Raw genomic sequence first — 26,348 nt, 5'->3', positions numbered from 1 at the left:
CTCAGAGGTGCACCTTTGGTCAACATTCATGTCTCATCACACACGCTAGTCCCTTTCTTTCCACCAATAGGTGGGTGTCACCTATTAAAAAAGTAAGAGGGCACAATTGTGTTCTGTGTATGGATGTATATATGTAGGGTTACTCATACAGCTCATCTCGAGCGGGGAAGCAATTTTCTTAGGAGCAAATGCTCTTAGACAAAGATGTGTTATTGAAGGAAGTCTATCCCCAGACTGAGTGAGCTTCTGTATTTACCACCTGCTCACTCACCTGTTGTAGATGTCGTCATCTTCTCCGCCCCAGCCCCAGTACTCATTCGGGAAGCCATTGATCTTCATGAACTGAGTCCTGCTCAAGCCGGATACTCCGCCAAAGTATCCTGCATACGGTAGCCTGGAATGGACAGACAATTTACAAGTCAACAGGTCATCAAACTTTAAGACAATATGTGCTTGCCTCACTGGTTGTCAAGACAGAAGAGTAATCTAAAGGGAAAAAACTAAATACCATCTTACCATCTATATCTTCTCAAGAAACAAAAACCTTTCATATACCAATGCACCACTGCCTGCTCTCACTACTGTGGTCTGCTACTTGTGTCAACTATTGAGCAAGTGGCAGTAAAATAAAAGAGGAGAAAGCCCATCCCAAGCATGAAGGTCAGGCACGCTCCACTAAAAATCAAGAAATATGATCATGATTTGCTAGTCTTTTCAAATACTTTTGCAGGTTTGAATGCTTTGTTTGAGACCCTGGAAAGAAGAATACACTTTGGGATTAAAACATCAATATTGATAAGAGAGGGATAATGGACTGGAACATCAATAAAACTCAAGGTCAAGAGCAATCAAATACTTCTGCCTCTGTGGCTATGACCACACTCTACAAATATTGTTATAAAATAAATAATACTCTCGCCTGCCAAGATGCTGAAACACCCTTCCACAAATCAGATAAAATTCCATGGGAAGGAACTTGTTTAAGCATGGTGCTCTATTGCTTTGATGTGCCGCTGCTTTATTCAAGGGTGATATTGTGCTGCGGGATGATAAGACATGCAAGAACTCTATCCTAAATGTATATAAACAGGGATTCCAACAAAAGGGAGCATCTTACACAGATGATGTAAGAGGCACCCTGGAACAGAAGACAGGGAGTTTTCTGGCCATGGCAATGTTTCTTAATTTAAACGACCATGTTGGTTGCAGTGTTCACAACTTAAAATGACTTATTGCGTGTGTTGCTGCTGCTTTGTACATTCTGTTGCACAACGTTTCATGCCTTTCTGCCTAGCTACACAGTCGAAGCAGATTCTGGTTGTGCCAGATGGGAGACCCTAAATAGAGGGAATCTAGTGGTCCTGGATCCCAAGATTCTAGATGGGCAGGGAGATTGCAAGTTGCCCTTAGAATCAGAAAGAAGAAACGCTGTTGGTCCTTTTCTGAGAGGCACAAGTTAAGTGGTGCTTCGGATTTGAAGGGGTTTGTATGAAAATACGTTGCAACGCATGCCTTTACAACGCGGCTGTTGTTACCACGCGTGCCATTACATCGCAAGTCGTATCAACGACTTGCTTGTATTAATTACTATTCCTAGTCCAGTTTGTACAACAGCAGGGAAGGTGTTGGATTTAAAATTCAACACATTCCCTGGAGTTGCACGTCTCCTACAGCAAGTCGTTGATACGACTTGTGATGTAATGGCACACTTGGTAACAACGCCGTCATTGTAATGACAGGGTTGTGAAGGCATGTGATGTAAACGCTGTTTCCCCTGCAGGAGACAAAGTCTGAAGGAGTTGTCAGACAGAGTAGAGGACAGTAGTGAGAGATATTGAGGTCACTTTGTTGCAGAGACTTGCTTTGTACTTGTAGATGAGACAAAGCAGCCATAACTTTATTCCAGCTATAAAAAAGAGCACGTATACGTTTTTGAGGTTGAGACCATGCCGTTCCCCCGTGGCAGGCTGGCGAAGAATTGGGCTCCTATAGTTTTAAGGTTCTGATGACCAGGCAGCGGGTAATGGAGACTGCAGACAAAGATTACACTTGTATAGTGTAGATAGGTATTCACTACTGAGCTGAGTAGTATTTTCTAGCGATAGCAGGGGTGATAGTATATTTCAAGAGAATAGGAAAGAGGTGATGTGGGTAGGAGGAGACATGTCAAAGGTCCAGTCACAGGACTGCCCCTTGCATTTAAGACTGACTGCTTCTTCACATCTACTCCTTGAAGATGTCCATGAATTAACCGATGGAGGTCCCGCCTATATTAATAATGTAGAAAATATATATGTTAAAGAAGGTAGGTAAGAGAGGTGACCCTAGCAGCTCTACATATGAATGGGAGTTTCAAAGTGTAATGGATCCAGTTTGACTATCTTTTCTCAGCGGCTCAGGAAGTGGTGCAGCCTCTGGCATGTGGGGCCTTTTCTGTGAAGGTACTGTCCAGCACTTGAATTATGTTTTTGTTTTTTTAAACCAATTTTTATTGACACATGAAAAAAAGAACATAAAACAGTATTAATTAGAATGATGTATACAGACAGCAAATAGGAGGACAAATCCGCATTGCGGTATGGCAGAGGTGACTCATGTGCCCCCCCATTCACCTGGGAAGCTTGGTGTCCACTTTAGTGTGGCTTTTAGAATATAGACAATGAAAATGAACCGTACACAAAAAGAAAGGAAGACAACACCCTCCCCCCACCTTGGAAACTCTACGGGGCAACAGTATTAAGGATTATCGCCAAGTAGAAAGATTGTAAGAAAGCAGTCTTGGGGCCGAGGAAAAGAAGATGTAAAGGGTCATGTCTGCAGTCAGGTAGATGGGGGCATAGGTGGGCAAAAGGACCCAATGGTCCCGCCAGGGGAATAAATGAAGGGCCGAGGATGCATGTACAGGATCACCAACTACAGGCCTACAAGCGTTGAGAATCATCTTCTAACTGGGGCTAGAGGTCGCAAAGGTTCAGATCCCAGTAATCTGCTATGGGGAATTTTTGAATACCCCGAAACTCCTCTCTCTGTATCACTCGAAAGCCCCCTCCTCGCCCCCAGGGACCCTCACCCAGGAAATTTCAGTTTCATCCTTGTGGTAGCCCACCAGTCAATGGGCTACCCACTGGAGCATATGCAGTTGAGTAGTGATGCGTGAAATTTGGGGTGCCATACCTTCCCAGCAGGGGGCAATTCAGTGTGAGCAATGCCACTCTTTGCCTCCCAGAGCCCCAGGTCAGATCTAAAAGCATTTAATCGAGACACTGCAGGTTGGACCCAGTGGTTGTCACAGGCAGATTGACAAAGTGGTATAACAACCTGGGGAGCATCACCATTTTGGACAAGGCTACTCGGCCTGCATCGAGAGAAGAAGGGTGGTCCAGAAAGATATTTTAGAATTCAAGGAGCGCAGTGTGCTGCCAAGATCATTCGCCCCCTTGATATATTTGGGTTCTCCAGATATTTAAGGGGTTTGCAGGACCAATGTCAGGCACCCCAAACCAACTAAGACGGGTCGCTCAGGGAGATGCTCTGAAAGAGAGAACACCAGGGAATTTGTGCATTTGATTTTGAGCCCCGGGAGCTCCCTGAAGGCAATCAAGATGTCAGACGGAGATAACGAATCATATCATCTGCATTGAGTAAGAAGACATGCATCTGAGTGTCTAATGGATATCCCAACCAACACCTCTGGCTTGTAATTACGCTGCCAGCGGCACCAGTGCCAATACAAACAGCAGCCGAGACAGAGGACAGCCCTGTCGGATACCCTTGTGTATATGATACGAATCTGAGATAAGATGGTCCGTTCTGGGAGTGGGATTTGTATATAGGAGGTGGATCCGTCAGAGCATTTACGGGCCAAACCCAAATCGCTGAGGGCCCAAAACATGTATTCCCATTGCAGTGTAGCAAAGGCCTGCTCCAGATCAAGAGACAGGCAGACTGTACTGGGCACACTCACCGGGCGCCAACCGTGATAGCGTAGAGGAGTTGGATGTTTAACAAGGTGTTGCGATCGGGGACAAAGCCATTCTGATCCTCATTGATCAGTTCGGGGAGGAGGGGGAGGCCATATATGTTGCGTAGAATTTGAAAGGTGGGCCCTTCTGGCCAGGCGAAGGACCCCTTGGGAGGGCTCTGATCGTTTTCTTGATCTGCTGCTCAGTGAAGGGGCCCTCAAGGCTTTTCCGCATGGCTTCGGGGATCTGTGGCAATGGTACACCCTCCCGGACATGAAAAGCAGCTGCCAGCGCTGCAACAGTATTCAACCTGTAGAGAAAGGACTAGTATTCACAGAATGCTGCACTAATCCCCTCCTGGGTATTCTGTATTGTAGCTGTCAGGTCATGTATCCTATGTATTGGGGTCACTGGAGGGCAGGATACCACCAAGTCGGCCAAAAACTTGCCAGGGCGGTCAGTCTCCAAGCAAGCTGTGTAAGCCATCCAGTCTAGACTTCAAAGTGCTCTAACGGGGCGGCATGTGCTTTTCACACCTTAGCCAGCTCCCCCTCGTTGGTCGGATCCACCCTTGCCTCCCTCTCACAGAGGTCCAGTTTCTCATCCATATCCACCAACTGGCGGTTTAGTGTCCGACAGACACCCACCACAGCACACCCCTTGGAGCACAGCTTTGAAGGCCTCCCATTCCACTAGGTGGGAGGAGGCTTAACCGGAGTGGGGTGCAAAATAGGAGGAGACTGTGTCATGGTTGGCGGATTTAAATATTGAGTCTTCTAACCACTGGGGTTGCAGCCACCACGTAGGGACGGGGCTACACATGCTCCCCCAGTTCATGTCTACGTAAAGGGAATTATGGTCTGTGGAGGTCTTGCCAAGGTAGGTCACATTTGCAGTGTGTGGGACAAGGTCCATGGAGCAGATTATAACATTGAAACTGGCATACAGGAGATGGGGTGGGGGGAAAAAAGCAATATTCTCTGAGTGGGTGATGTTCCCACCAGACTTCCAGGAGGGACCAGTGGGTTAGCAAGTCAGACAGCGCCACAGTGGTGCCGGCGGCGGGGCATCCGGGAGGGGGGATGGGGCCGGTATAGGGCAGCATCCTTCACACCGTTAAAGTCTCCACTCAGGAGCCAACTAGAGTCAGCCCATGTCACCAGGTATGGGGAGTGGGAAGCAAGGTATTGTGGTTGATTATGGTTTAAGGCATAGATGCTTCCCAGGACCAACAGCTGGCCTTCTAGTAGGCCCTGAAGCAGGATTTACCACTCATCATTGCCAATGGCAGAGTCTAAAATCCGCAAGGGGACTCCAGGGCAATCAGATAGCCATACCTCTGGAGTTGATGGAGTACGTGGTATAGAAAAGTTGGCCGATCTAAGTGAGTTTCCTAGAGGAATACTATGTGGGCCCCACTGCGTCTAATTTGAGATGATATCTTTTGAACACAGTGCCCATGCCTCTAACATTCCATGTCAAGAGTCTGTAGACAGCGTTTGTGGTGTCGTATCCCTGCTAAGCATGCCCACTCATCATTGAAGATGCCAGAACCTCTCCAGCCTCCTTGGCTGTGACAGTATGGATAGGAAGCCTCTAGAGATTCCAAAAATGGAAACATAACTTCAAGTTTACCCAAAACCGAAGGGGACCGAGGCCAACTGGCCAACCATCCGAACAGATAAGGGTACAGGCCTGCCAATTGGCCATTGCCAAAGACGGGAGACAAGGTCAAAATAGGGCCCTCACTAGTGGTGACAGTTAGAGGAAAACGAAGAAGAAAAAAGGTTGCCGGCCTGGGGTGAATGTAATAGTGATAGTAAAAGGAACAATCACTGTCCTTATGTGAAAGGGTAGGAGTAAAGGCCAGCATGGTCAGGCCCAGATGTCACCAGTGCGGCTAGCTCCAGGTGCAGTCAGCCGAGTTCATCAGCTGTCTGAGGCGTAACCTGTGGGCCCTCACGCAGACTGGGATCCAGAGTCTGACAGCGAGTTTGAGGTTGACTCCCGTGTGAAGAGGCGTGGGCCGATTGGAGGACCTCCGCTGATCAGTGGGCTGATCACCACTCTTTAAGGCCTGGTCTGATGTGGGCGCCATTGCCAATCAGCAGCTCCCACAGTTCTTGCGGCTCCTCTGCAGGGTTAAGCAGCAAACTCACCCGGTGGCCCGGGGGCCCAGTCCGGCCATGATGCAACTTGAGCCATGTCCACAATTCCACTGCAGTTTCAAAAAAGTGAATGCGGTTATTCACCACCACCCACAGCCACGAGGGAAGAAGGCCAGGCTTGCTCAGTGCACCCTTGGCCTCCTGATAAGCAGCCCTGGAGTTTTGGGCAGCCAAGGTAAAATCTGAGAAGAGCATCACTCTGGAGCAGTCCACAGTAATGGGTTCCACTTTTCGAACCTGACGGAGAATGTAGTCCTGATCTTTGTAATTGAAGATCCTGGCAACCATCAGGTGGGGTGCGTCCGCCGGGGGCCCCCAGCCAGGCTAGGACCTTGTGAGCCCGCTCCACTGTGTACAAAGGTGATAAGCCAACTGGGTCTACCAGCCACCGAAACCAAGGTTCCACGCACAGCGTGGCATCTGAGCCCTCCACTCCTTCTAGGAGCCTCACCAGATGGATGTTGTTGTGGCTCGACCCTCAGTGTCCTCAGCCCGGTGTTCCAGGAGCTGCTCACATTCCGTCTGGCAGGCAAGTTGGGTTGAGTAGTCGTCCACCTTTGGAGTGATGTACTGAAGGCGGAAGTATGTTAGAGAAGCTTATCCCATAGTATGCGTTGATTTTCTATTAAAAAAAAAGAAAAATCAGATCGAGGGTCAGTGTGTAGATTATGTGCTCCAAGATAGAATGGAAGTCATGGCTCTCCACTAGTATATGATCAAGCATATCGGGCGTGGGGTCGGCGGAGGAGGCAGAAGATGTGGGGGTCTTCAGAGTCACAGGGAAGCCCTCCATGATCTCCTCCATGGCCGTGTGGCACGCTGCTGTGGCATTCGTCAGCTTGGTCTGGCTCATTGTAGATGGCAAATCACAGAATTCGAGTGGCCTAGGCACCCCTTCACCTACGGTTGTCCAGAGGGCAGCTATAAGGCCCGACAGGCAGACCCCGCAGAGAGGCTGACAGAAGCAGCCTCGGGATCCAGCTCCACACCTCATCATCTGAGGAACCATCTGGATTGGCGGGGACCACCCCCGGAGAGGACCGGGCCTATGGTCTTCTCTGGCCTTTTGTTATGTCACTGTATTTCCTGGGTCCAACACTCAAGGCCAGGCACTCCCTAGGCAGGGCCGGTATGATCAGCCTCGGGTCACGGCGCCACACTCAGTCGTCCGGGGTCCCAGTCTGTGTCAGTGAGGGGCCATTTGGTCTGAGGTTCCAGACCAAGGGAGGATATGCGGTCCACTCTGCCCCCACCTGCAGCCAACAAATGCCCCAAGGCTGATGTTCAGGCTTCTTCAGAGCCCCCAGGGGTTCCCCCAGGTGGACACCTCACTACAATTCCCATTGCCACTTCTGGCAGACCACCAGCAGCACAACTCGGCAGCAAGGGACCCCCACCGCGTGACCTCCAGGGCCCCAGTCATAATAGCCAAGAAGGGAGTGGGAACCTACCTCCACCACGCCACTGTCTTGGGCCCAGTCCCGGGCCACTCACCGCCACGTGGCTCGGACCCTGGTTTCGGCTCCACAGGCAATTCAGCTATCCCCATGGCTTCCAGCCACCAGTCCGGTATAGCGTGGGCGTGAAGGGAGCAGGCTGTGGAAAACCCAGGACCTAACAGTGCTCAAGAGGCCAGGGGCTGCTTCCGCCCGGCAGCCACAGCCTTTTCATTCGCCCAGCCAGTGGTATGTCTTATTCATCAGGTCTTTTTGAATGCAGCCCGCGATCTCAGCCAGATGTCTCGGGTCCATCTAGGTCCCAGGAAAGAGCCCGGTCTAGCAGCAGGTAATTTTTTAGCGGTAGATCTCTCCTAAGCTCTCTCCAAAGGTGCTGCTACCATCTTGCAGGCCTCAAGACGCCCCCTTCAATTATTGTTATGGTGTTTGACCTTTGCAGTGGCAGAATCTTGCTGAACTGGTTCAGCCACTTCTGCTCTGTTTGTTGGCTAGGTGTTTTTTATCTCCTAAATGCAATAATTGTCTCTTTGGCCGGACACCTGTATGCGTCCAGGTCCAGTGTGCAGCTGCACAGACCAGTGTTATGGGAAGTAGGTGTGAACAATGTATTTCTCCCACCTGTTTTTAAAACATGACATGGGATTCTAGATGTTATGTTTTTCTGGTAGCTTCTGCTGCAAATCACATCCCCTGAAATATAAAATAAGATGTGGCATTTAATTTGAAACTTTTGAAGACAAACTACAACCTTGGTATTGATAGCATTTTCTAATCAGATTACCTTGGCTTGAAAGTGAAGTGGTGAAGTTAGATTTCAGGTATTCAATGACCTCCAGCCTTTATGAGATATACAATATGTTCTGACTTAGCTCATCTGTAATGCATTCCAGTGACATACACACTCCTGTCTGGAATCTCACTCACTTTATACTTTATGCTGCCTAGCTCTCTAGCTTTCAGTGAATTTCAGGATTTCTTTTTCAATTTTACATAGGTTAAGGTCGTAGCACCTAACCTAACTATAATGTCATTTTTGCCTTTGTTTTTTTCATTGAAAGTGTATATTTATATCCTCTACTTCAATTTGCATTCACCGGTCAGCTGCCTGAATGCCGGGCGTGCTCGTAAAGACTCCCGTGCCCGAACATATACTTATCGCAAAATCCTGTCCTCTGACAATGAAAAAAGATAAAGAACGGCACTCCAGGCGTTTAATCACCATCCATATCCATTCAGCAGTTTAACAGAACGTCAATGCGTTTCGGCTGCCATAGCCTTGTTCACGAAGTTGGTGTCGTGAACAAGGATACGACAGCCGAACAGCTTTGATGTTCTGTTAAACCGGTGAATAGGTATGGATGGTATTTAAATTGGTCTACATAACCTGAAGTGCCATTCTTGTTCTTTTTCATTGTTAGAGGACAGAACATGGGTATGCTGGGTAAACAGATGTGTAAAGAGGATGCTATACTTAAATGTTAATATTTTAAAATAATGCAACTGTTAAGTGACTAAGAAAATGGGTTTGCTGAGTAAACATATGTGCAAAGGGGATTCAGTACTTATGCACAACTCTCTCTAACTAGTTTTAGTCCCTTTAGAGTGCTAACATATAATTTTTAATGGGGCTAAAACTAATTAGAGAGAGATGTGCATGAGTACTGCATCCCCTTTGCACATCTGTGTACTCAGCAAACCCAATTTATTAGTCGCTTAACCGTTCCATAATTTTAAACAAGTAACATTTGGGGTGGGAGGTGGGTGGGTGTGTGTTGTGTGTGTGTGTATCCCTCTCTAACTAGTTTTAATCTCAAGCCTTCATTAACATCTCAATGCTCATTTACTTCACCCTGTTCTTCAGGCAAGGTTTTGAATTAAACAGCTTCCATTCCAACACTATGGCATTCAGAAGTGCCAAGCTTTTACCTTGAATAAAAAATGTTAGCGCTTTAGTTGTTCATTAGATCTCTTTGGGGGTGCTGCAGCTGATCACTAAGGATTTAAGAGAAAGACTGCTGCTGGTGTTGAAAGTACATGTTTTGCTCTTTGTTTTAGAATAGTCTATTGAAATAGATGAGGAAGATAATTGAAAACTCATAGAAAATGTGTCCTCATTTTAGCTTTCTCGAGCACTAATCATAATTTCTATGACAAAAGAACCACTCATTTTGTAAATTTTTAAAGGAAATGCTTGATGTTTTGCAATTTTGATTCCATCCAGATGGCTTCTGGTGTGCCACACTTTTGGCATGAATACAGAAAGCAAGCATTCAAGTTGTTCATCAGAAAACTGTGGGAAGCTGGGGTAGTACACTGGGGAATCAACTGACAGGTTGCTGTTGTTGGAAGTACATGTTTTACTTACAATGTCAGATTTAATCTCACAAAGCCCTGGAAGATAGAGTGAATCTATGGGAAAAGTGCTCTCGTTTTAGTTTCTGGAGCACCTGCCAAAATATCTATGAGAAAATCATGAGAGAAATCTGATTTCTCTCAAACATGATTTATCATATCCCAGCAGTGGTGGGGGGGCAGTTTAGGGGGGGATTCCAGCCTTTTTCACATGGTAACACCACTAGGGAACTCACTGGAATTCCTAAGCGAAGTATAATAGCACCAAGAAATGGCTTTTATTGAGACTATAATCTGTGATTAGCATTTATATGTGCTCTTTTTTGTGACCCTCAAAACCTGGCATTCTCTACAATGCCACAACGGAACTTGATGTAGTGGGAAATGCGGATCTAAGCATCGTATTGGTGAATAACATGCCGGGCTTTTGTGGGATTATTCAAGAAAATGATGCTTAACCACTGGGACAACAGGTGTTACCATGTAAAGCTTTGTATACTAAGGTTATGGCGGAAATAGGTATACAACTTGTGCTTCACATAATGGAGGCAATGGGTACCGCAGTCTAAGGGACTGCAATTTAGGAGCAACGTCGACACTGGCATGGCAATTATACTTTTTGTACTGAAGCAATAAACTAGCAAAGCAATTGTATGTACCGACATAAATATTTGCTTTGTTGCAGCATAAGTAACCTTATGTATAACTGCTTTCTAAACCTTGAGCGGTGTAGGGTCAGTAACCCGGAAGTAATAAATAATCTGTACAAATGCCAGCCCACCAAGCAACAAGCCTTGCCGTTGCCCAAGCTCCCCTTGGCACAATGAGCAGCCCCTGGCGCTAATATGCAGTCCTCTGACACGAGTTTATTTGGCTCATTGGAGCACTGATGCCCAAGTGGCAGGCTGGCATACTAACAAGCAGCGTGGCATATTTGAAAAGCACACTTGGCTGACTAAGACACTTGGCACAGGAACAGCGAAGCCAATAAACCTCTGTGATTTAATATTGAGATTATTTTACGGTTTCCATATAATTTTTGATGCAGTGGGTCCATATTGTTCTCCTAGGACGTAGATATTTGACTCCTGGGCTCACAGTGTGTTGTATTGGACATCCACTTTTTCTCGTGGGCACACACTGCCGCTGACCGAGGCACCCACAGGGGGCTCTAGTGTCGCCTGGGCACCCTACACCCCCTGCCCCCTTTGGAGGGCAGGGACTCCGGTTGGAGTCCCCCCTACTTCCTGCCTGGTGGTGACGCGAGGGGCGCCACTTCCTGGGCATCTTGGACCTGTGGGAGGGTATATATCCCTCCCCCACCATGTTGGTGACCTCTTTGTCGCGTACCCGCCGTTGGTACAAGTGCAGGGAATCTGTTTTTTAGGCGAGGCCCACGTTATTGGAACTCAGGGCTGGCGTGGTGGTGTGGCGGACCAGTCAGCCGCACATGTACGGGGCTCCTTGGAATTACTCAGAGATGGCCATGGTCTTGACCCGACTTTACTCCCAGGCCTGGTTAAGAATGATGGGGAGATTGCCGGGGATAACAGGCGCGTTTGGTCTCTCTCACCTCGTATGCTTTCCACCCCGGTTAAAACTGCGAGGAAGCACTTTGTTTAGGTTTTACCGTTTCCCTCGCGGCGGGACGAGCATGCTGCTCCCGCTGCCCGCAGGTTGCGCTGGCTGGGCCACGGCGTACCATTTTAGGTTCGCGTCTCGATGCGGCTCCTGTGATCCTGGGCAGATCCCATGGTTTATTGCTGTTCTCGCCAGACGCGGCTGGGTGTAGACAGCCGCCTACTCGCAGGCGAGGCTCCCGTGCAAGGAAATGCTTCACTTGAAAGTGACCGTCTCCCCTCTCCAGCCGCATGCCCCCGTCACCCTTCTGCACTTCCTACCCAGGGCAGTAGCTAATTGAGTCAGCAAGGATTCGCACAGGGCAGAGCACGGTAGAGAAAGCCCTTTATTAATGATTCTCTTTTCGACCTGGCGAACTCAGCAATGACATCTGGTGGCTTGTGGCTGCGCGTCGTGTGGCTCCCTCTGTGACTTTCCAATTAAAGTTGGACAGAGGCCCTGACCCGTGTGTGCGGCGCAAGGCTTCCCCTCCTCTGCTCTTTGCCACGGGCATAGTGCCCTGCTCCAGACGATTCCCGGAGCCAGAGGATGTGGCATTTTGGGAGCCAGCATTCATGCTGGGGGCAGTATGCGCAGGATGGCTCAGGGAGGGGGATCCATTTGAATGCCCGGGGCATGCCACGGTGCTTAATGCGGTCCCGATTTGCACGGCTGCACAGCCGTGTTATGTTGGAGAACTTGGCTTTTGTGGCTGCCATGGCGTGGCGACGCTTGTCGTCTGGCACACGGTAACGAAGGGGCTCAAAGGTTGGGCTGCGGCGAAATGTTATGCGGAAGACCCTCGCATCAGTAGCAGGCGCTTTACATTGTTTACCCGAGCATATGTTGTGTTGCCTACAATTGCGGTCTCCTCGCTGCAATGCGCAATTGTTTTATTTGGGCAGTGCTTGTTGGTAAAGGGCGATGCAAGTCGATGTGTATACAGCTTCATGGTAAGGTATTTTGGTACGAATGCCGCGTAGGCAAGGGTATGTTATATGGGCGGCAGGGGGCTGAGTCCCTAAGCTGCTTTCCCTATGCACCGGCTAATCTCTAGGAGTTGTTTGGTAGATATTTGTGCCGGGGATCTAACTTTGTTTGGAGGGTAACCTAGGGCCTCCGGCAGTGTAGGGGGGGACCTCCTGTTCCTGGCCGGGTAAAAATGGCGGCCGCACCCGCGGGGCGTGCTTTCTCCCGGCACAAGCCCTTGCGGGTGTAAGTGGCAGCGGTCCCTTTCCGCAAAAAGGTCTAAAAGTCCTCATTTCTCTCCTTCTACTGGAATGCGGTATGGATAGTGGCTCACTTTGAGGAGCGGGTTTCTGCAATTATGGCCACAGCTTGTGCACATTGCGGCTACTACTAAGGGGCTGAGTCAGCCAGCTCAGCTTTAACCCCACCGATCAGTGGCTGCACGTCAGCAAGGCCTTTGCGCGGCATGTCCAACGTATGGCAGTAGATGATAGAGCTAATCTTGGGGCCATGATTGCATTTCTTACGTGTGGCTGGCTGCATGGGGGTCTGCGCACCATTAGTGGATAAACCCTTTGGCTTCCAGGCGCAATTATGTCTCGCGCTGATTGCCCGGGGAGAAAAGATAATCCCCTTTCCTTCACCTCTTTCAGGTGGTCCGGAGCGGTAAATACAGTATTCCCGTATTAGAGGCCCATAGGCTTCTGTGCTCTACGCGGTGGAAATTAGTAGCAGGGAGAGGTTGACGAGAGGGTGTAGAAGCTGCAGCTTAGTCCCTGTGTGGAGACAATTGTATGCACCATCGTGGGGATCTCCACATGCCTGAGTGGGGCAGGCGGTAATTAGGATAGGCCCCCTGCTGCAAGTGTTTAGTAGGGTGAATAGGGGGAATTAATCCTGGTAACAGACATAGCTGTAGGCAAAAAGGTGCGCCCACTGTCCCAGTCATCCCGTCCACACTCTTATACTGCATACGGCTTGGCTGCATGGCGCCTCGGCTGCGAGGGCGTGCCTGCAGTTCATCGTTGCGAAGAAACAGTGGTGCGCATCAGAATTTCCAGATCCTTGTCGTAGGGAAGTGTTGTGGCACCTTCGGCCACGGTGCGACTGCTGGCCCTATGGTTCTCCACGAGGGCCAGCCAGTTGGGATTATATATGTAATCATAAATGTGCCAGTGTGCCTACCGTGTCGCAATTTACTGTGTAGCCGTTTATATTTGCCATGCTTTTGTGAACCTTCCTCGGGCAAGTTCTGCCGGAGAATGAGATGCTTTTAGCTCGGCCTCGCAGTGCTTGTTCCGGACCGTTTGGAAGTTGTCTTGGAGCCCATGTTTCCCTGGGGAGGGGAGAGGGGTGAAGTATGTCGCTGAAGTACCACGGGGACATTAGGTTGCTGCCTTGGGTGACCAAGTGGGCCCCTTGACTACGAGGGCACAACGGAAGCTCTTGGTGTGTTTGTGCAGCCATGGTGGGTCCCGCGGGACCAGTGCATCTGCAGACCTGACCCATGGTGTTACCGGGCCTCATTGGGGGAGGTCGATTGATTGAATTTCGTGCCGCAGCAGGGGACTGAGTTGGTTTTGGGGCATTAGTGCAATGTGGTCCCATCGGCAACTGAGGCTGAGTGGCTTTGGCACTGGCTTATCGTGCTTTGGTGTTTTTTGGGCTCAAGACAAGGGGCCCAGCAGTTTGTGTCACGGGTTCTGGCCACCGGGTGGCACTGTTCCACTGTTGTGTTTTAAATTCGGTTTACGGGTGTGAAAGTTTGGCAGGTTGGAGCCCACAGTAACCTAAGTGGGGCAAACTGCAGCCTCTAAGACTAGTCATGCGTGATCTGATAGGCCCCTAAGTGTAGCTGCACGATTACAGTATGCACGCAATAGGCTCCAGGCACATAAGAAGGATAGAACATGCAGCTTTAAGACAGATACGAGAGAGGTTTTTTTCGTGTTTAGGGAATCAGATGTCGCTGTTCCGAGGTATTAGATGCCTCTTATTAAGGCCTAAGAGGCAGACCGCAATAACAAGCCAGAGACTGTTGATATAGTGACAGGTAGTGACACCTGGCAGCGTTCGACGTGCTGCCAAAATAACCAGCACCCTTTGAGCTCATACTTCCTTTTTTGGTGTGTTTCTGGGTTGGGGAGGGGGGGGACGCCGCTTGTCAAATCTTTTCGCATAATCAACTTTAAGGCTGCTGCCATAAAGAGACACTTGGCAGCTTGTTGCTTGCATGTTCGCGTGTTCTTCGCACTAACTGTCTTGTCCTTCTAGGGCTGCAATGGCCTATTATGGGTAAAGTGCAGCATCAAGTTTACCTGTGCTAAAGTTGACCAAGCAGTTTCTGGTGCGGGGCACCGCTGTTTAATGGTTACACCAGCGCCTGGTACAGTTTTCCATTGCTTGGCGCTGTCTGTCTAATTTTGGAGGTGACCTCTACATGCATGGCAAAGTGAGTGTGATGGGTTAGGTTCAGCCTAAAAGATATTAACGGTCTGCCTAGGGAAACCGTTGACCAGGACGTTGGCAGGGCAGGTCACTGCATGTCCCCAGGCGCACCCTGGCTCTGGTACCAAGCAGCTACCCTATTATTACTATAATGGTAATCCAGATCAACAGTGTGCCAGATGGGTCAACCTAGAAAGTCACTAACTGCAGATGCCAAGGTAATGTTCCATATGCTTTCATAATCTAGTGGCTGGTGCCCTGACGGGCGCAGTCAGTGCGTTTTACACCTGCAGAGTAGAGGAGAAGCCATCCGCGGGAAGCGATCAGCCGGCTGGCAGGCCGTTTAGATGAAGGTTTCTAGCCCGTGACTGTACAAGTTTGGGTTCAAGTGCCAGAAGTCGGCACCTGGATACAATTTCACAGGTCTGCGGAGCGGCAGAACAGAAGGGGGCTTGTGTTCGACCTCCTGGTCGCAAGTTCAGAGCCTGGTAGGTCCACTTAGCATTTCTTCATTCAGAAGTGATAAACAAGTACCAGTGTGTGGTAACTATAACCATGTTAGTCAGTGCCAAGATACCATCGGGTGAAGGTATTCAATTAGTCAGAAGTGGTAATTTGAAAGGTTTTGTTCCCACTAGCACAGGAGCTTTATGAATGGGTGCTGTTCTTCAGCAGTCTGGGAAGATGTGTTTGGAGCACAACTGCCCACAATTACCAGTATTGTTGGCTTCTCTATTTCAGAAGGGGCAGGATAGCTGAGTAGGTTTACTTCCTGTCCTCTTATCCAATTACATTGACTAACCTCTTGGCACGCTGGGATACCGTAGAAAAAGTTGTCATGGGATACATAGGCTGGGTGAGGGACGTTACTCTGAATCTGTTCTTATGCCCAGGGTCTGCCTGCCTTTGCCACTGGTTACCAGCCCTATAGTGGGAAGTATAATTCTACTCTTACTCTGGGAATGACAACGCAAAGAGAGGCGCTGCGAAACGCTGAGCTGCATTGGGTACGAGGGCCTTATTCGGCACATCGTCTGGCACCAAATAGACGGATACCATGTACTTTGGGTGGGCATCCCTCTGCAACCACTGGTTGGTTTTAGGTCGCTTCAGTAAGACACATTCACCCGCGCTTTAGCCAGGACAGCGGGCGGGTGGTGGTAGTGTCATCTAACAAGGGTGCTGCGGTGCGTAAAAGTTTAGTAAACACTGCATTAGAGCCAATTGAAAACAGGGTATTATTGACCTGGCATTACCTTTATTCCGGAAAAGGGAAAGTTGTTGCTGTCTCCCACAGACTTGCCTGCCCCCTGGGTTTTTCCTTCTATGGGCCAGGACCCGAAGATTGGAAGGGGCATCTTCGGCGACCGGTACCACTAATACGTTGATAGTCAACGACGGGGTAGATATACCATGAAGGGCAGAATTATCAGTTGGCTTTTCCCTAAGTTTTGGGGGTCAAACTAGGTTGGAGCATTAAATCCACAGTCCTTAGGAAGCACCCAGCATTCCTCCAATCCTAGTAAGGGCAGTTGGCGATAGATAAGTAACAGCAAAGTGGGTAACAGACACCGGCTGGTCAGTGACAGCGGGCCCCGGGGGCACGCGCGCTTCACAAAAACACAGAGCGGCAACCAGTCGGGTAGGTGGAATATATCGGTCTCTCTGGCCTTACAGCTGGGTGGAGGCGGTCTCATCGGGGCGTACACCCAGGTGAAAATGTGGTGCTTCTCAAGGTTCTCATGACCAATACGGTTTGTGGTAGCACACCAAGCTGATTGTTTAAGGTCATCCGGGTCCGCATTTACACAGCCCAGTAGGAGCACTACAGCTGGGTGGAGCCAGGCCCATTTAGAGGTACGCCTAGGGGGAAATGCTGTGCTCCCTAAGGTTCCCATGACCTAGGCGGTGCGTGGCATCTCCCGCATCATATGTTAGGCACCATATTACAAACAGTGCACCCTGTATTGAATCAGACAGATTCTCCATGCGGGTATGCCTAGGGGGCTCCACCAGAGGGAGCTGAGCGGGCGAAATTCCCAGCAGGGATAAGGGTTGCAGGGCAAGTGCTGGAGGGCAGCCTTGCTCATTGTCGCAGTACGCCTAGTCATGGACATTCCTGTGCGCCTGCATTTGGCAAGCACAGGGACTGTTCAAAGGTTAAGTATAATCCTCCTTGCCATACTAGCCAAAGTAGGCAGGCGGTGGGGGAGTTGTCACCTAGCAAGTGGGCTGCTGTCCCACTCGGTGCTAGTAGGGCGGCAGCTAGGTGAGATCAGCAAATAGATGGGGGCATTGTGAGCCTGGGTGTCGGCATCCACCCCGCCCAGAGTTGACTCGGGGCTGAGGCAAGTGATGCAGTGGAACTTTGTCACATGGGGGTAAACAGTTCTTGGCTCAACTTCTCAGGCCTAACGGGCCTTTTTGTTTCATCAGACACTATCTGACCCAGGCTAGCGTCAAGGGCCTTGGGATATAGATGGGGCCATCTATAACCAGTAGGGATGGTTCTCTTTTATCTAGATTTGCAGGAAGCTCTAGACAGGAGAGGTTGCAGGTAAGACCATAGCTGTGGTGGGGGGCCCTGGCGGTGACGGGGGCCACCTCCAGAGCTGTGGCGGAGTTACAGGGCGATCTGGAAGCAGGCCGGTACCAAGGGTACCTCTGCACGGCACCATAGGGGGTGCCAGAGCCAAATCCAAGGAGCCCCATGCTAGTCCTTTGGGCGGTTGTGGGCCTGAACAACCGGGGGGTTTGCTATGCGACGCTCCGCCCTGAAAGGGGCGCGAGTAAGAAGGTACCAACGGTCACGTGATCTGAAAAGAGGATCACTAGTAAGGGCAGCACATGCGGGGTTTGCCCCGGTGCTGCCTGGCTCATCAGGCGGGCAGGCGGCCCAGTTGGTTGCCTGCCCTTGGATCGGCCGTAAGATAACCCACCTATTTCATAACGGTGTATGTAATAAACCTGCAGCCATTTTACTCAAACAAATATCTGTGTTGTGTGTTTATTTTTGGGAAATGTATATATTGTTGGAGGGGTGTAAAAGGATGCCAATGACAATACTATGCCGCTGACCGAGGCACCCACAGGGGGCCCTGGAGAGGTCGGCGCTCTAGTGTCACCTGGGCACCCTACACCCCCTGTCCCCTTTGGGGGGCAGGGACTCCGGTTGGAGTCCCCCCCTACTTCCTGCCTGGTCGTGATGCGAGGGGCGTCACTTCCTGGGCGTCTTGGACCTGGGGGAGGGTATATATCCCTCCCCCACCATGTTGGCGACCTCTTTGTCGCCGTGCACGCCGTCTCCCTCCCTACCGCTTACCCGGCGTGGTGGTGGCAGGAGGGGAGCAGAGAATATTATAATGTTTTCCTTTTTTCGTTGCAGGCGGAGTTACAGGGCGATCTGGAAGCAGGCCGGTACCAAGGGTACCTCTGCGCGGCACCATAGGGGGTGCCAGAGCCAAATCCGAGGAGCCTTATGGGAGGGTCCTTGAAACCGTGTCGGTGCCTCGTTAGTCCTTTGAACAACCGGGGGGTTTGCTATGCGACGCTCCGCCCTGAAAGGAGCGGGAGTAAGAAGGTACCAACGGTCACGTGATCTGAGAAGAGGATCACTAGTAAAGGCAGCACATGCGGGGTTCGCCCCGGTGCTGCCTGGCTCATCAGGCGGGCAGGCGACCCAATTGGTTGCCTGCCCTTGGCTCGCCCGTAAGATAACCCACCTATTACATAACAGTGTATGTAATAAACCTGCAGCCATTTTACCCAAACAAATATCCGAGTGGTGTGTTTATTTTTGGGGAATGTATATATTGTTGGAGGGGTATAAAAGGATGCCAATGACGATACTATATTGGCTGCTATGGGGAAATCTCGCTATGGCCGACCCTGATGTTTTGAAATAACTCTTCCTTTCCAGAACTCCTTATAAAACCTCTGTGTTTTTTGGACTGCATAAACGGAAATCTGTGTTGTAAAATGAACGTTTGGCAGCCTTTTTCCCCAAGATGCCTGGAGAGGAAACCCCCCTCGATAGTGATGGATGTGGTTGGAACCATGGGCTTCCCTACTTCACTCACTGGTGCAGGGGTAAAACCAGGTTTCGGAGAGCTTGCCTCCTTCTCCTTGACAATGCTGGAGTGGGGGTGGAATGCCATTAATTTTCTAGATGAAAAACTAAGATACAGCCTTTTCCAGGATTCTAGGAATCCGAGGGCGGCCAGGAAAGCCTCGGTCGCAGCCTAGCACTGCTAAGAAAAGAGCCGAAAAGTGCGGGGATATTCTAATCTTAAACTGACAGAATTCACTCTTCCTTGTCCAAGAAACAATCAATTACAAGAACCGAAACCGAAGGGTGGGGGACGTGCTTGACTGACGTGGATCCGCGCCACTGCCACGGTTCCTTCAGCCCTCTCTGCCTCGGGTCACTTGCCAGCCTGTTCCATCTCCCTACAAGGGGTGTCCTGCAGCTTCTGAAAATAGTCGTGGCCCACTGCTCTGAGGCAGAGAAGGGGCAGAGGCTGGAGCAGAGAAGACGTTTACTACAGCTTTGTATCTTCAAGAAAGATCTGTGCATTCAATGTGGATATTTCCGAGGGTCCCCTACCTGTTTCTTCGCACCTTTTCAACTTCTCTTTTCTCTCACTCAGTGCTTAATTTGTGCAAAAATAAGTGCCAGGGCTCTCGTCAAGAGTCTACTGCAGTTTGCACCACACATCGCCCCTGCCATACTGTCAGTGATAGTAACACCACAACTCCTACAAGCGTAACAATTCGGAATATTTCAGGTCCCCCAAAGCTATAAGAATAGCTTGGGCGGCAGGTAATAGTCAATTTTAATGTATATTCAATTAATTAACTGTTGGGATCATCTCCTAATGAGCCAGACAGCGCCTCCTTGTGGCAGACTGTCACAAGCACCAGTGTTGACAATTAAGTGTCGGTGCCTAGCATGGGCTCAAACTAAGCACTGCTCACACGTTACCTGCTAGTGGTTTTACATCGGACGCAACCACTTGGTTAAAATGACTTATCTTGGTGCAAGTTCCCTCAATCGATCCGCTTGGTCACAGGGTCTTATTTGGAAGTGGGTTGGTGGGTAGCAACCGCCATCCACCACAAAATAGAAAGTGTTGAGCTCTCCTGCCTCCACATTGGTCACTTCATTTAGAATCGCAGGAAAACAGTGTATTCATGGCAGAACGGTCACTACTCCATGGAGGCAACTCTCTTTGCATTCCTAGCACTAATACGGAATGGCTGTGTATTGTATTGTGTTGTATTGTAGCATTGCATAGCGTTTACTGCCCCTGTGTGGGGCACTGAAGCACTTAGCTGGAAGCACTTCGCTATATGGACAGCAAGCTATTGCATGTAGGCAGGGGCCTAGCTTCAGGGGGGGTGTTTGGGGTGCTACACCCCCCCCCCCCCCTAATAAATGTATTTTCTGATGAATAGTTGGATACAGGTACTTTCAGTCGGGTATGGTGAGGTGTCTGTCAAATTTGACTTGGGATTTTTGCATGCACAGACTGACAAAAACATACCCAGACTCTCTATCATCTCTGTTTTGAAAGCCCTACAATCTTTTCTATATTTAATAAAATATTTTGTTTCTCTCAGTTAGCACCCCTACCAGTCTGCATTCCTCTCCCTTTCCACTGTTTCTTTAGCCCCACTCATGCGCTGTGCTTGTCCTATAATTTAACATTATATGCAGCGTGATTGTCGGAAAATCGGAAGCTCAAATCCCCCCCAATCTTACCGACCAAGCTACACTCCCACATGTAGGGTGTGTGGTTGGAAGTTGTTTTGTGATCCTATTTGGGAAGTGTTTCCATGTCGTGTGTGATGACCACAGAGGAGCGGTTATCATGTTATGAGACGCAGCGTGTAGCAGTGTGATGGATGATGTGGTGCGAGAGACAGATGCACAGTTTATTGTTTCCTGCACGCTGGCAGCTTTGAGCAGCTCTGCAGGTCCCTTTCTGATATTTCTTATGATTATAGTCTGTTTAGCTGGTTACTGCACTGGAGGTTGCGCCCAATTGAGGGTGCTCATCCGATGTTATTCCCTCTGGTGGCCCTTCTGTTCAGGGCGGCCACTGAAGTCATGGTACTCTAAAATAGAAAATCTTTTCAATATTTTTCATGTGCTAGGAGAAAACTCACAGTTCGAGAGTGACTTTCGTTCTGTGTGTCATACAGATGGACGCTTGCAACGGAAGACTATCTTCAGAACAGGTATAAGTGATGGAAGTTCCGTCACGTTTCCCTGGAATCTCCCTGGATTCTCAGAATGTCTGCAGCTGTATTTTCTCTGAAGCAGTTCCCACTAAAAATACAGGAGTTATTCATGTGGAGACTCAAATCTCTATCACTGGTACACAGCGCCTCACCTCAACAGCTGGTTGACAGATCAGCTGCCAAAAAACAACAAGGTACTTGAACTTCTAGCACTCATTTCCATTCAAACTCTCAAGGCAATGAGCTCTAAAGCCTTGAGTCAGAAATGGCATGGTGGAAAAGTATGAGGGAAAGGGAATCTCCTTCTTTTTGGATCCAGATTAACTTGTCAATCAGTGTGGTAACTTTAGTAGGGAAGCTGGCAGTGCTAGGCTCCCAAAGTCAATCCCATGCAGCCTCTACTGTGTTGACTTTTCCCCATCCCGTCTCAATTGATCGCATTAAGACTTCATCTCCTTTCTCATGTGAAAGTACAAAGGGCATGATTTAGAGTCTGGGAGAGCTCCTGCCTTGCCAAACTTGTGGTTGCCCCACCTTGTTTAGATGTGAGGGCACCACCAAGTTCTTCACAGCAGGGCCTCGGCTGGGTGTGGTGCCTGACACCCTTCACCTGGCAGCCACTCCATCACAGGATGACAGTAGTGGTAGCCCTGTCCCATGTTGGGTGGGACTAAGCCATGTATTCACCTGCCAGATCCACTAGTCACATAAAAAAAAATGCAGAGTGGGCTGAAACAGGGCGGGCCGCAGTGCATTCACCTTTGCTGTAAGTGCATCTACAGCAGAGGCAAATTCACTTTTAGCACAGAGACAGACGATGATCTTTAAATAAGATGAGTGGCCCTGCACTGTAAGAGCAGAAGCTAAGACCTCCACCAACCAACGCCTAAATGATGTCGCAGTGCGTGTCTGCCTCACTAGCCCGGAAGTCGCCAATACCATTCACTGAGATCTTACCGGAATCCAAACTTGTCCATGGCGATTGCAAAGTGGCGGGGCTGCTCATAGCAGTGATACAGGTTCCGGTCGTCCATGGGGATGAGGTCCACGTCACTGAAGATGAAGCAGTCGTAGTCCACTTCCTTCAGGGCCTCCAGAAAGCCAACGTTCAGCAACTTGGCCCGGTTAAAGCTGTCCTCGCCCAGCTGTGAAGGACAGACAACAAAATGTCATTTCAGTTTCACGGTCAGGCAAGCAAAAAGAATTGGAGCAGGCAAGTTCACTCGCTGTTGAGTTGCTTAGGGCAAGCAGTGTGTTTCACAGTTATAGACAATGACATATAATGTTCTTCTTGAATTCAGAGTGAGAAGAACTGCAGACACATTTCTGAAGGGATATAAATTAACTTCATAATTCAGCGTAAGGTACACAAATGTGGGAGCGAGATTTGAAGGCGCTCCGTGCCTTTTACTGACCACACTACTCCCCAGTCAAGTGACAGGCTTGTTTTTATAACAGCATTTTTTCTATAAGGCATCTGCCGGTTCTAAGTGGTGTTACTACTCCCTGATTAATAGTATTCAATCAATCAAAAATCTTTATTTCAGCACTATCTCCATAGACCATAAAAGCACAATAAAATTCAGTACAATACATCATTATTCTTTAAAAAAACATTTAAAACATTGAAATAAGCCCCCAGAGCTTAATGATAAGATAACAATGCAATATCGAATTTATTAAAGCATTCTTTCCCTGATTCGTATTACATTGCAGATATATGAAGCAACATTCAAACATAGAGCAGAAGATCCCAAAGGACACAAAGTGCATAGCAGCTTTGTGAGCATGAATATTGTGGGAGACTAAAAGAGGTTTTAAAAAATATTTCCATAAGCATAAAGTGCAATGTGCTCTGTTTTGAGGTTCCATCACAAGGGCATGGAGCAAGCAATCTATCCCACTGGTTAATTTTGGGGAAGGAAATGTACAATGCTCATCCGCAATCTAGTTACAACAAAACGGTGTTGCAAGTTTGTCACCTGGGTCAGATAAGGTTGAAAGCCCTCTGGAGAAGCGCAGGTTATATATGCAACTATCGTTTGTTTCTCCTCGTCATCAAAGGCTCTTTCTTGACCTTAAATCAGACAGGAGAACATTTACCTCCAACTTCCCTTAAGACAGCATTCTAGCTGGATCCTGAAACCCAGAAAAGTCAAACACCGACCTAAGATTGTCATTGATAAAAGACAGCCTTGGAATTTTAAGGGTATGATCTAAAGCTTAACAATCCCGTATGATAGCCTGTGTAAATTCATCTCCGATTTGGCCCAAACTGAGCGCCAAAAGGAAATGGGTTTACAAGCTAACATATTTTCCAGGTAGCTCAGCCATACCTCCCTATGTATGATGGCGTTCGATGTCGAAGGGGGATACACAGAAGGCGTTTTAAACAGGTGTTTTCCTCGACCTGTAAAGGGCTACTCGACACAAAGCCCCACACTACTCCTCCATAACTAGCGGCAGCTAAAGCGCTTCCTTTATAGATAGTGATCATGTCCTTATTGGGTCGGCTGCCTAGTTTATTGGAAAATCTGAACACACCCTCACACACTCTTTTTATCTTAAGCCGGGCCCAGGAACCAGATACAGAGAAAAGAATACCCAGGTAACAAAAGGACTTCACTTTAACAAAAGGGGTACCATCTAAGTAGAACTGTTTGACATTCCTTGGGACTTACCCGCAGATCATTGTAAAGGTCTTAGATTTAATAATCTTTAGTTTCTTGGAGTCCTTAAAACATGCAAAAGAATCCTTCAGTCGCTGCAGCCTAACAGCAGTCTTTGACAAAGGACCACGTCGTCTGCATATAAAAGCACAGGAACCGGACGACTAGCAAAAGTTGGCTCATCGGCCTGCAGGCCCATAAACTATCGTCGACCCCATTTATAAGGAGAGAATAAAAAGGGGGCCAGCACACACACCTGTCTTACACCTCAACTAATTCTAAAAGAGGGAGGGAGTTCACCTTTAGGACCGTACCGTAGTGGAGATGAAAGGTTTTCATAAAGCCTTAAAAGAAGAGAAGCGATATTCTCAGGAGCTCCATGGGAGCTCAGAGTATGCCATAACATTAAATGACCCACTAAATCGAATGCACTACTGAGACCAGCGAAGCACAGAAAAAGAGATCCTGGCTTAGCTCTTGTGTATGTTCCTATTAAAAGCTCAAGGTTTAAGCATTGTTCCATCTTCTCAAGACATTTCCTGAATCCATACTGGACTTGAGAAGGATGGAATTGTTGGTTGCCCAGTCCTCTAGTTTCTGCAATACAACCCTACTCAGGAGCATCACAGAGGAGTCCAGAATGGAAATGGGATGGTGGCACTGTGGATCGGCTCTGTCTCCTTTTTTATGAATAGGAATAAATATGGATTTGGTCCATGTTGAGGTGCACAGCCCGATGCGGACTTGTTGAAAATGCGGCTAAGAATTGGTGCCCGCAACTCAACCGTAACTACAAAGGCATCAACCAGTACCTCATCATATCCAGTTGCTTTCCAAGTGGCATAATTAAACAATGCATCCCGGGGCTCCTCCAGCGTGAAGTTCAAGGCCAAGCCAATCTTAGAAGGAGAGCTCCTCGCAGAAGTATCTAATGCCGGAAGAACTGACCTTAAATCGCTATAGGCCAAAGGGTCTAAAATCCTTTAAAATATGGTCTACCCATATTTGTGACTGGATATGTGATGTTGAATCAGGACATGTATCATGTTTCAAATAGGGAGCATTTACGGTGTTCCAAAACAAAAAGGTGTCCCCGGTCCCGGCAGCCTCAGCCAAATGTATCCAGGCCTTTTCCCTAAGCTCCTTCTTCCTAGCAACTAGCGTCTCAATATATTGTTTCCTTGATAATTTAATGGTAGAGTAATCTCTTGGAACATGGTGTAAGGCGTCCTGTAGCTTCCTGGAGGTCTGTGAGCACTTGTGATTAAACCAACTATGTCTTACATGTGGCCTAGATTTGGCAGACGCACCAGAAGAGAGTTAAGAGCCCCAGTAATGAGCTCGAAGGAAGAAATCAGGCCTTCATTGACCACAACAGAGGCTACACTGGTGTCAAACTCTATTGCCTTTTCAACCAACAACTTCATCAATATGCTCATTGGGTCAATTCCTGACCATGTGAGACGTACTCTATTTGGTCTGCAATATGTAAGATCTTTGAGGGGTTTACAGAGCAGTCAGCATACAAAAACACTGTTAGTACTATCGGGCTGTGGTCACTTACTACAGTGCGTTATACTATGATCTTCTATTTTATTGTGGAACTGATAAACAAATGGTCAATAGTAGAATGTGTACCTCTTTTCACAAACGTATGGATCTGGGGTTTACCTTACCGCATATGGGATTCCAACTACAGTAGAGCATACTTGTGGATCAATGTGTTTAACCACTTACCATACTCACTGTGTTGAAAGTGTCTGGTACCCTCCCCAGACCAGTTAGTGAAACCACACACCCATCTCGGCGGATGGCCGCATTGTTGAATATTAAAATCCCCCCAATACGATTGGACAAGTAAGCTTGAAATGTGATAAGAACACATTCAAGTCAGAGTCCAAAGCACGGACGACCTTGCTATGGGTGGAGTCAAACACATTATTGTAGTAATTAAGATCACGTCAGTCCCTCCCTTAAAAGTAAATTGGACAAACTGATAATATCTGGAGGGCGTGACTGATTTTCAAATATTGACAGGCAATTTGTTTGAAATCAACATACCACATGTTCAATCTTCATATTTATTACCCCCATGGCGCGTTTAATATACCCATCCAAAGATGCAGAAAAGGAGTTGGGTTTAGATAAAGTGTTTTTACGTTTCTCCATCCTCACCAAAGTTAAATGCTCCAGGGAGAAGGTGCTTTAAAGATAAATAAACGCTCTCAATGGGTTAAAAAGAAGGTTCCAGAATCTGAAATTATTCCATATACTGGGTCACCCCTTCATCAGCACTCAGGTCATCTGGCTGTTGCACCACTGAATGCTACAATGTTTGCATTGTTCAGCATTCCATCCATCATTTGCTCCTTTTGCTTTTGTCGCCCTAAGTGGGAAGGGTATGCCCAGACGTGGGTCCCGTGCTCACTACACCACTGGATTAAAGCTAGCCTGGCT

General features: G+C 48.4%; 1 protein-coding gene and 1 long non-coding RNA gene across 2 annotated transcripts in view; one reads left to right on the top strand and one right to left on the bottom strand.

The window, feature by feature from the left end:
* The window catches only part of B4GALT2 (beta-1,4-galactosyltransferase 2), an 897,966-nt gene that overhangs the window by 125,395 nt on the left and 746,223 nt on the right, over positions 1–26,348 (bottom strand). Inside the window, exons 4-5 of the mRNA XM_085602769.1 lie at positions 22,180–22,367; positions 272–394 (exon numbers count right to left, since the gene is read on the bottom strand). Coding sequence (XP_085458895.1) covers positions 272–394; positions 22,180–22,367 — 311 coding nt within the window. The remainder of the gene's footprint in view (positions 1–271; positions 395–22,179; positions 22,368–26,348) is intronic.
* Positions 1–26,348, top strand: part of LOC146835111 (uncharacterized) — a 301,437-nt gene that overhangs the window by 8,245 nt on the left and 266,844 nt on the right. The window lies entirely within an intron of this gene.

Source organism: Triturus cristatus, chromosome 4_2 (assembly GCF_964204655.1).
Source record: "Triturus cristatus chromosome 4_2, aTriCri1.1, whole genome shotgun sequence".
Taxonomy (NCBI): Eukaryota; Metazoa; Chordata; class Amphibia; order Caudata; family Salamandridae; genus Triturus; species Triturus cristatus.
The sequence above is the reverse complement of the archived record's forward strand: the minus strand, read 5'-3'. Positions and strand labels throughout refer to the sequence as shown.